The sequence below is a fragment of the Jaculus jaculus genome, chromosome 9, assembly GCF_020740685.1.
Source record: "Jaculus jaculus isolate mJacJac1 chromosome 9, mJacJac1.mat.Y.cur, whole genome shotgun sequence".
Lineage (NCBI taxonomy): Eukaryota > Metazoa > Chordata > Mammalia > Rodentia > Dipodidae > Jaculus > Jaculus jaculus.
Genome location: NC_059110.1, coordinates 98325378 through 98337035, shown reverse-complemented (window position 1 = coordinate 98337035; position 11658 = coordinate 98325378). Strand labels below are relative to the sequence as shown.

General features: G+C 41.5%; 1 protein-coding gene across 4 annotated transcripts in view; it reads right to left on the bottom strand.

Annotated features, from left to right (window-relative positions):
• The window catches only part of Trim37 (tripartite motif containing 37), a 171476-nt gene that overhangs the window by 45498 nt on the left and 114320 nt on the right, over positions 1 to 11658 (bottom strand). For 3 of the 4 annotated variants that reach the window (XM_045159189.1, XM_004664517.3, XM_045159190.1), the window contains one exon: positions 9854 to 9932. In XM_045159189.1, the coding sequence (XP_045015124.1) occupies positions 9854 to 9932 (79 nt within the window). Of the gene's footprint in view, positions 1 to 8998; positions 9933 to 11658 lie in introns of those variants that run through there. The other variant, XM_045159191.1, reaches the window with a different exon arrangement.

The following is an 11658-nucleotide window of genomic DNA, read 5'->3' as shown; positions in this document are numbered from 1 at the left end:
TTGAAAAAGAAACAATCTTAAACTCCTAATTTTTCAAGTCATTCAGTCTTTACAAAAGAAAAAAATTAAAGTTTTGGAGCTTGGGAGATGGCTCAGTAGTTAAAGGCACTTGCTTGTAAAGCCTGCCCACTAGGGTTCAATTTTCTAGCACCCACATAAAGCCAGATGCATAGTGACACATGCATCTGTGATGCCAGCACAGAAGAGGAGGTGGTGCTGGGGGAATCAGAAGCTCATGGACCAATGAGTCTGATGTTCCTTTACAGTCTGGCAGTTAGTGGTAAGAGACCTTGTTTCAAAGAAGGTGGAGTAGGGGCTGGAGAGATGGATTAGTAGTTAAGGCACTTTCCTGTAAAGCCTAAGGACTCAGGTTCAATTCCCCAGGACACACGTAAGCCAGATGCACAAAGTGATAATTGCAGTGGCTGGAGGCCCTGGCATGCCCATTCTGCCTCTCTCTATGTATCTGCCTCTTTCTCTCTCAAATAAAAATAAAATAAGGTAAAGCAAAGACACCTGGAAGTTGTCTCTTGCCCTCCATATGCATGCCATGGCAAGTGAGCCCCCGCAAATAATTATTTTATATAAAAAAGCAGTTTTGAAAGGATGATATATTTGATGGGGAAAGTGGGGGAGGGAGGGTATTACCATGGGATTTTTTTTTTTTGTAATCATGGAAGTTGTTAATAAAAATAGTTTACCATGGATACCTGGAGGTTAATTAACCAAAGATGAAAAAGCCCCTGCCATTAGATAGGGGCAAGTCACTCAATAAAGTCCTATAGAAGCCTATGGAACAGTCCTCTCTGGATGCTCTTGAGGGTGTACTAACAGCCTGCAGGGTGAGGCAAGGGTTCTGGTTAGGCAAAGCAGAGCAGGAGGACAACCCTCCCTGGTAATGTGTCAGCCAGAGAAAAAGCGTTCTTAGAAACCCACTTTATATCCACACAAAGTCACAGAGTGGTTAGTATTACTATTTGCTCTTAAGCGTCCCTAAACAGAGCTTTAAAACTTCTAGAAATCTTGACTACGAAGGTATATATTTATTGATGTGGAACTAGAGGTAGAATGAGGAGAAATCTAAAAATATCACTGTGGAAAGACTTTAAAATGAATATGCAAAGAAAAAATAACTCAAGAGAGTTTTCTATTTTCCAAGACTTTTTTTTTGAAATAGGTTTCCCTATGTTGCCCAGGCTGACTCTGAACTAGTCTCTATTTCCTAAACTTTCTGTAACTACTTTTATAATTCCAAAGTTAAGAGTAAATTGAATTAAAAAAAATTAGAGCTGAGGTTAGAGAGATGGCTCAGTGATTAAGGCGCTTGTCTGCAAAGCCTAAGGGCCTGGGTTTGATTCCCCAGTGCTCATGTAAAGCCAGAGACATGAGGTAGCACATGGATCTAGATTTCATTTGCCGTGGCTAGAGGCCCTAGCATACCTATTCTCTTCCTATCTGATTCTTTCTCCTCACAAATAATGAAATAAAAATTTATGACTGGACAGATGGCTAGGCCATTAGGGCACTTGCCCATAAAGCCTAAGATCCCAGGCTTGATTCCCCAGTACCAATGTAAAGCCAGATGCACAAGGTACATGCATTTGGAGCATATTTGCAGTGGCTAGAAGTCCTGGCATTCCCATTCTCTCTCTCAAATTAATTAATTTAAATAAATAGTTTTTAAAAAGTTAAATAGGCTGGAGAGACAACGCTGGATAAAGTTCTTGACACTCCAGCCTGAGTACCCAAGTTTGACCCCTAACCCCTGCATAAAAAGCTGGCCATGGTAGCAGGTTCTGTAATCCCAGCATGGCAAAATGGGAACTGCCTTTCAAACTGGAAGCTTGGAAGCTCACAGCAACCACAGCACAGGAGAGAGAGAAGCCCTGCCTCCTTGAGGTGGAAGGCGATGGCACCTGAAAGCTGGCTTCTGATTTCCACACATATACCCACTCACACACACACACACATCACAAACACCAGCTTTTTTGTCTTTTTCCTCACTCTAGCTCAGGTTAACATGGAATTCACTATGTAGTCTTGGGGTGGCCTTTAACTCACAGTGATCCTCCTACCTCTGCCTCCCAAGTGCCGGGATTAAAGAAGTGCTCCACCATGCCTGGCTGCACCAGTATTTAAAAAAGTAGTTCACCATTTTTTGAATTAATGACTTTAAAATTACACTGTCAGCTGGGCGTGGTGGTGCATGCTTTCAATCCCAGCACTCTGGAGGCAGAGGTAGGTGAGATTCTACCTCCAAAAAAGGAAAAGTATATGGAACTAAAATATTAAACAACTTTTCATTCATTTAGTTTTTCTAAGGTAGGTTCTTGCTCTAATCCAGGTGGACCTGGAGTTCATTATGTACTCTTGGTAGCTTCAAACTCATGGCAATCCTCCTACCCGGCCTCCTGAGTGCTGGGATCAAAGGTGTGTGCCACCATGCCCAGCTTCAATTAACTTTTTAAAAAATATTTTATTTTTATTTATTTGACAGAGAAAGACAGAGAGAGAGAGAGAGAGAGAGAGAGAGAGAAAGAAAATGGGCGGGCCAGGGCCTCCAGCCACTGTAAACTAACTCCACACACATGTGCCCCCTTTGCATCTGGCTAACATGGTTCCTGGGGAATCAAACCTGGGTCCTTTGGCTTTGCAGGCAAACACCTTAACCGCTAAACCAACCCTCCAGCCCTCAAACAACTTTTTAAAACAACAGTAATAAAGCCGGGCATGGTGGCGCACATGCCTTTAATCCCAGCACTCGGGAGGTAGAGGTAGGAGGATCGCCATGAGTTCAAGGCCACCCTGAGACTCCATAGTGAATTCCAGGTCAGCCTGGGCTAGGATGAGACCCTACCTCGAAAAACAAACAAACAAAAAAAAAAAAAAAGAAAGAAAGAAAGAAAGAAAAAACAGTAATAATTCCAAGTATTTGCAGGTGGTACTGAAATCTAATGTATCACTGGGGGGAGGCAAAATGGTAGTGCCTCTTGTGGAAACTCCTCAGCTTCTCACAGTGATGCTTATGCTACCCGTGAGGCTGAATGCACAAACTGATCCCAATAGCCAGGATTGAGGCAAACTTCTCAGGCTTATGGCAAAGTCTTCCCCAGACTGCTGATCTGAAAGACCAGCTTCAAGCTCAGAGGTCCTCAGGATACTGTCACTTTTGATCAGCCAGCTCTAAGCCTGGACATTCCCACCTATTGGAGACGTAACTCAAGCAATGCACAGCTCAGGGAAGCACTGTCTTCTCATTAGTTTTGCTCTGAGTAAAGGGTACACACATGACCCCCAAAAGGAGAAACCCATGGAGTGACCCTGCTGGCATACTGATATGTAATGACAGTGCTGTCAACAGCTAAATTCCCTCAAGTTTTTAGAACCTGAGTTTTTCTTGGAAGTTCATTACTTGCCTGGCATTCTACAAGAGCCATATGTGCTACTCACATGGTTGACCTTCTGGTGTGACCAAGCACTACCCTGTGGTAGCTTGTCTACATAAACTACCAGAGTCTAAGCATAATGCCTGCCACTTAGAAAATTCTAAGAGTTTAGAAGTTACTTCCCAGAATGTGAAAGGGTAGCCAACGTTAAAAAAAGTTTTTTATCGCCATGAATTCGAGGCCACCCTGAGACTACATAGTGAATTCTGGGTCAGCCTGGGCTAGAGCAAGACCCTACCTCAAAAAATAAAAATAAATTTTATTTATTTTTTTAGAGAGAATTGGAGTGCCAGAGACTCAGCCACTGCGATCGAATGCCAGGTGCTTGCGCCACCTAGTGGGCATGTGTGACCTTGTGCTTGCCTCATCTCTATCTGGCTAATGGGAGATCTGTAGAGTCAAACATGGGTCCATAGGCTTCACAGACAAGCACTTTAACGACTAAGCCATCTCTCTAGCCTGCCAACTTTATGTTATTACACACTTGCCAATCCTAACCACAGGCATATAATAACCTAGAGAATGAAAACTTGCTCAGAGAATCTCTATACAAGTTTTCATTAACGATCATGAGTAATCTAAAATAGAAATGAGCCACATGCACTTCAGTGGATAAATGAATAAGCTTTAACACAACTGGAATAGTAGCTGGCAATGAAAAAGGAACCAAGTACCGATTCCAGCTGCACACTATTACATGAGAGGCTGTATACTGTATGATTCAATTTACAGGACTCCATAAAAAGAGAAAACTAAGAGGACAAAGGAGAAATCAACAGCCAGGACTTTGCAGGAAGAGGTTTGCACAAGGGAAGCACCACAAAGGACGGACTTCTTAGGAAGAGTGAAATGTTCTGTGTAGGTCTGTGCTCATGGAAACAACATTTGTCAAAATGCAGACTGTGTGTGGCCCAAAGACTGAATTTCAATATATGTAAATTTTAAAAAAATCAACCAGGATGTGTGTGGGAGAACAGAATGCAGACTCTAAGGATGGATCTCACTGTATTACAAGGGATTCACAAAAATCACAATACAGTGCATTAGGAAAGAAAGAAACTTCTGTAGCTCTAAAGCTGAGAACCTAAATAACCTTGAAAAAGTATTTTTTGACATATCAAAAGGCCAGAAACTAAAAGAACTGTACACTGAGTGTAATGGCATACCCCAGCTGCAATTTGGGAGGCTGAGATAGGATTGCTTGAAACCAGGAATTTAGGCCCAGCAAAATAAAATATAAACATATAAAATCCCATCTCAAAAACAACAGGGCTGGGGAGATGGTTCAGTGGCTAACGGCTCTTCTTGCAAAGCCTGACTACCCAGGTTAAATTCCCCAGTAACCACATAAAACCAGATGCACAAAGTGGTGCATATGTCTGGAGTTCATCTGCTATGAGGACTCTGGCATTTGCACTGGTAAGAGACCCTGGGCACCCATTCTCTCTATTGTCTCTCCCTACCTCTTTCTTTGTTCTCAAATAAATACTTTCTTTAAAAAAAGTATCTCAAATATTTAACAATTACAGAGGGAAAAATGGTAAATTTATATTGGGGGATCTTGGCAGACAGCACCTTAATCAGGAAATCAAAGTTTATCATCATCAATTGAAAAATCTCAACATCATATACCTCCTGAAACAATGCTCTGAGGATATATTACCCGACCACACACCATCCCCTTTATTTTTGGGTTTTCAAGGTAGGGTCTTGTTCTACCTCATGCTGGCCTGGAATACACTATGTAGTCTCAGGGTGGCCACAAACTCACAACAATCCTCCTACCTCTGCCTCCCAAGTGCTGGGATTAAAGGTATGCACCACCACGCTCAGATTTAACTCCTTTTAAAAAAATTATTTGCAAGCACAGAGAGAAACGGAGAACACGCATGCTAGGGCTCCAGCCACTGCAAACAAGCTCCAGATGACTGTACCACCTTGTGCATCTGGCTTTACATGTGCACTAGGGAATTCACCTCGGGTCATTAGTCTTTGCAGGCAAGCGCCTTAACTGCTAACCCATGTCTCCAGCCCCCCCACCCCTCAATTACCTCTTTAGTAGTGCTGCAGATAAGCTACAACCCCAATTTAACATAAAAAAGTACACAGATCATAGGCTAGAGTGATGGCCCAGTGGTTGAAGGCATTTGCTTGCAAAGCCTAACTCCTGGATTCAATCCCCTAGTACTCACATAAAGCCAGACACAAAGTGCTAAGTTTGTTTGCAGTGGCAGGAGGCCCTAGTATACCCCAACTCATATTCTCACTCTCTCTCAAATATTTTTAAAAAAAATTTTTTTGTTTGTTTGTTTATTCAAGGTAAGGTCTCACTCTAGCTAAGGCTGAACTGGAATTCTCTATGGAGTCTCAGGGTGGCCTCAGACACACGGAGATCCTCCTACCTTTGCCTCTCAAGTGCTGGGATTAAAGGCGTGCCCCACCACACCCAGCTTTTAAAAATAATTTTTAAATTTAATTTATTTGCCGGGTGTGGTGGGGCACGCCTTTAATCCCAGCACTCTGGAGGCAGAAGTAGGAGGATTGCCATGAGTTTGAGGCCAGCCTGAGACTCCATAGTGGATTCTAGATCAGCCTGAACTACAGGAAAAAAAAAAAAAAAGCTGATAGTAACTGGACATTGTGGAACGCACCTTTAATGCCAGCACTTGGGAGGCAAAGGTAGGAGGATCATCATGAGTTTGAAGCCAGCCTAGTAGAAACAAAGTGAATTTCAGGTCAATCCTGGGCTAGAGTGAAACCCTATCTGAAAATAAGTAAATAAATATGATGATAGTGAAATAACTAAAAAAATGGTGACAACACACAACTAATGTGTCAAAAGTCACTAAGGTCAGGTGTGGTGGCGCACGCCTTTAATCCCAGCTTTTGGAAGGCAGAGGTAGTACACTCACTGTGAGTTCAAGGCCACCCTGGGTTAGAGTGAAACCTTACCTTGAAACAACAACAAAAAGTCACTAAGGATCCAATTAACCAAAGTATCAAAGTGGTTCGGAAACAATATGGTCATGCACAATACAGACTTGACTATGTATAAGAGAAAAGCCCATTAAAGAGAAATTTAGAAATTTCCCTTGGAGGAAACTGGGAGAGTGAGGCAGAAGGATCACTATAAGTTCAAGGCCAGCCTAGATAAAGAATGAAAACCTGTCTCAAAATAAGAAATTAAGCTGGGTATGGTGGTGTACACCTTTAATGCCAGCACTCAGGAGGACTGCTGTGAGTTTGAGGGCACCCTGATATTACATAGTGCATTCTAGGTCAGCCTGGGCTACAGTGAGACCCTATCTCAAAACAAACAAACAAACAAACAAACAAAGCCCATAACTAAGGAAAAAAATTAAGAGGGCTGGAGAAATGGCTTAGAGGATAAGGCACTTGCCTGCTAAGCCTAAAGGACCATGTTCAACTCTCCAGATCCCATATAAACCATTTGCACAAAGGTGAAGCAACTGCAAGGTTGCGCATGCTCACTAGGTGGCCCACATGTCTAGAGTTCAATTTCATTTGCTTAGGCCCTGGCACGTCAATTCTCTCTCTCCCTCTCTAAAGAAAATATAAATAAATAAATAAATAAATAAATAAATAATGGACTAGAGAGATGGCTTAGCAGTTAAGGCACAATGCTAAAAGACCCAGGTTTGCTTCTCCAGGACCCTTATACAGCCAGATGCACAAAGTGGCACAGGTGTCTGGAGTTTGTTTCCAGTGGCTAGAGGCCCTGGCATGCCCATTCTCTCCCTCAAATAAATGAATGAAAATAAAAGAAAGTAAAAAATAAATAAATAAAAAATATTTAAAAACGCAAGAAGTTTCCTTTTTAAAAAAAATATGTGGCTGGAGAAATGGCTTAGCAATGAAGGCTCTTGCCTGTAAAGACAAACAACCCAGGCTTGATTCCCCAGTACCCATATAAAGTTACATGTACAAAGTAGAGCATGCATTTGAAATTTGTCTGCAGCAGCTGGAGACCCTGGCATACCCATTGCTCTCTGTCTCTCTCCTCCCTCTCTCTGTGTGCAAATAAAATAAACTGAAAACTAATTTTAAAAAACATTGTATTCAGAGAAGGTATAATGGAAAAACTAACAAACTATGTCCTTCTACAAAAGAGGAAAAGCTAGCCGGGCGTGGTGATGCAAACCTTTAATGTCCCAGCACTCATGAGTTCGAGACCACCTTGAGACTACACAGTGAATTCCAGGTCAGCCTGAGCTAGAGTGAGACCCTACCTTGAAAATAACAAAACAAAACAAAAGAAACAAACAACAGCAATAACAAAATAAAACTCAAGAAACAAAAGAGAAGGTGGGAAGTGAGTAGAAACACAAAGAGCAAGATGACAGAACAAGCAGAAGCAAGCATGGAGCACGTGATTAGGCTTTCCTGCCTCTCTCCTCTGCAACCTGAACTCTAACACAGCCAAGGTGGCACCAGGATCAAAAATAACAGCAACCACACACACACACACACACACACACACACACACACACACACACACCTCCCACAAATCTCATCTGCATAGATTTGGTATGTAAGATGGCTAGGAAGCATACAAGAACTATACAATTATATTTTTCAAAGACTCTACACTAAAAGCTATCATAAATGAAGAAATCTTCTCATCTTTTAGGTTATGATTAGGGAAGGGCTAGAACAGAAGCTGCCCAATTCTTGCTTTTTACCAAATGATCTTATTTACATTGCTAAATAGCCACAAGCCATGAAAGAGAAAAAGGGGCTTCTGTCTCCAATCTCAATAAATTACAGAGGCATATTTTCTCAAGTTAATTTTATTAACAAAAAGTGCAAGCTATTTTGGAAAAAAGTAAACTGAGGCACAGTATTCAGCAAGCCAAGGAAAAGTGGACAATAACCAACAAGTAAAACAAGCCTATGAGATACCACTCACATTGACATCCAGTTAGTCATGCTTTTTTCAAAAGTCTCTTGGCCAACTTCAGTGTAATTTTCACACACGTATAGCAGCTCAAACACAAACGTGGGAGCACAGTGGTCAAGTTTGGCAACTACCTGGGGTTGGGCTAACTGGAGGCATGAAAGCAAGCCTTGCACATCATTTCACTTTAGTGTGAGACACTGTGCAATGTGCATAAATACATATACATATATATATATATATATATATATATATATATATTTTTTTTTTTTTTTCAAGGTAGGGTCTCATTCTAGCCCAGGCTAACCTGGAACTCACTCTGTAGTGGTAGGCTGGCCTCAGACTCACAGCAATCCTCCTATATCTGGAATTAAAGGCATGCCCTATCACTCCCAGTGCATAAAATTTTAAATGTATTGACAGTGAAATAAGTGTCTACCTAATGAAAATGAAGAGTTTTAGATTTGTTGCATTATAGTTGTACAAGGCAAATAGATGAAAAACATATATATGATCTTACGTGTGTCCACGTGACCAGGAACACAAGTAATCCACACTGACATAACTCGTTCTAAATTACACTTGTAAAGGTTATGCTAGCACTTGAACAAGAAATAAACTTCAGCTTTTCACCAATGACACTTAGCCTAATGTTACTTGAATTGTTTACAGAAAGTATCCATAGAAGAGAATCTATTCCTAATTCTTTTTTTTTTTCAAGGTAGGGTGTCACTCTAGCTCAGGCTGACCTGGAATTCACTAGTAATCTCAGGGTCACCACGAACTCATAAGGAGCCTCCTACCTCTGCCTCCTGAGTGCTGTGAATAAAGGTGTATGCCACGATGCCCATCCTCTAAGTAATTTTTTTTTTTTTTTACTTTGTTTTTCAAGGAAGGGTCTGGCTCTAGCCCTGGCTGACCTGGAATTCACTGTGTAGTCTCAGGGTGGCCTCCAATTCATAGCATTTCTTCTACCTCTGCCTCCCAAGTGCTGGGAATAAAGGTGTGTGCCACCATGCACTGGCCTTCTTAGTAATTTTTACATTCACTAATATTCAAGCCCTAATTAAATCATAAGCTAATTAAAACTAAAAACATCATTTAAACACAACCTTGTGTCTAGCCAAAGACAAAGAGCACTGCTGAGTGCATGCATTGCCTCTAGGTACGTTTTCTGGCACTTAATTGGCTTTCTGTTACATGAGACCAATGTTTTTTTGTTCATGTACTAATTTGCTAAATTAATTGAGCACTGTACTGTTATTTCATTACATTAGAAAAAACTCTTCCCACACTTTTCTCCTATGTACTACTGTCTTACATTAGAATCATGTACTTTCTAACAGCTTCTGAACTACTATTTCAGGGGGAGATGATGAAAAAATGAGACTAAGTCTGATTATTGACTGATGACAACCTTGAGCACCAACTTCAACAAATTTCAGGGCCAAGGTGGCTTGTGACTTGGTTGTCTTGATGTGGAAGTTACCTTCCGCTGACTTCATCAGTGCTGAAGTGCAGGTTTTCAGAGTCTATTTGCTCGCCATCAGGAAAACTGGAATGTGAATCTAAGAAAAAAAAAATTAAGATAAAAACTTAAATTAGGTGCTGGAGAGATGGCTTAGTGGTTAAAGCGCTTAGCCACAAAGCCTAATGACCTGAGTTCAAGTTCCCAGTTCTCATGTAAAGCCACGTACACAAAATGCCACATGCATCTGGGGTTTGTTTGCAGTGGCTAGAGGCCTTGGTGTGCCTATTCTGTCTCTTCTTTCTCTCTCTCTGCTTGCAAATAAATAAATGAAAACATTTTTTTAAAGTTAAATTACTGCCGGGTGTGGTAGTGCACACCTTTAATCCCAGCACTTGGGAGGCAGAGGTAGGAGGATCACCATGAGTTCAAGGACGGCCTGAGACTACTGAATCCCAGGTCAGCCTAGAAAAAGTAAAACCCTACCTCAAAAAAAAAAAGGAAAGATTAAAATTAGCCAGGTGGTAGCAAAGGCCAGTAAGCTAGAAAGGAGATATAAAGGAAATAGAAAGGGAGGGAGGGGGGACTTAATAGGATGGTACTGTATATATGTAAGTAGAAGAACAGATTAATGGGGAAGAGATTGAGTGAAAGACAAGTGGAGGGAAGGCTAATCAAAATCTAAGAGGATATAAATAAGTAATATGGAAAACTACTTTTTTGGATTCCCACCAGTAACAGATGGTAAGACCCTATTACTGAAGGCTCCATATACTTGGGCTGTAAGGTTACTGAGAAATCCTGCTGGAGCTGAGCTGAAAACCTCCTCCATGTAGACCAGCTAATAGAAAGCTGGAAAAAGCTATGCAGTTCAATGGGAGAGATACTCAACAACGGACACTGCAAGCCTTGTATTTGGCCAGCCAGGCCAAATGAGCCAAATGAGTGGCACGTCTGTCATGGTGGAAACCAACCGCTCTCTAATTGGACTGGAGGCCCACTCCATGGGAGGGAATACGTCCCTGATACTGAAAACCTAAAACAACTGTAGTCATGAGTTCTGAGGGTGTAATGTCTGCTGCGGGTGTCTGGCTAAATGTACATATTACGCTCACAAAACTGCCCAGTAAGCACTTCTCTTAACGTTCATACCCATATATTAAATGCTACACTCCCTTCTGTTAGAGAAGCTTTTCTTTTCAGATGGCAGTGACCTTGGGATGACTCAGAAGGCATCATGGTGCTGAGAAGTAACAGATGAATGCTCAGCACTGAAATATCTCTATCATACCTTCCAAGGCTCAGGGTCTAATGCGGAAGAGGTGGCGGAAAGAATGTAAGAGCCAAAGGAAGGGTAGACTCCTTACCATGTGCTCCTCCAGACACAAAATGGCCTGGATACCCATGACCTCACAGTGCCTGACACTGCCTACACAAGACCATCATAATATGAGGAAAAGATCATGACATCAAAATAAAAGAGAGACTGATTGAGAGGAGGAGGGGATAAGAAGGAGAGTGGAGCTTCAAAGAGAAAGTGGGAGGAGGGAAGAAATTACCATGGGAAGCTGTTTACAATCATAGAAGTTATCAATAAAAAAAAATTAGCCAGGTGCATGCCTTTAACCCTAGTACTTGGGAGGCAGAGGTAGAAAGATCACCTTAAGTTCTAGGCCAAAGATTAAAAATGGATGCCACAATAAGGTATATTTTCCTTTGCAGGTCTTTAAATGGTCTTCATAAAGGGTTTATTAAAGTTATAAAGATGGGGCTAGGGAGATTGCTCAGCAGATAAAGCTGTTTGTTTTCAAAGCCTGCTGGCCCAG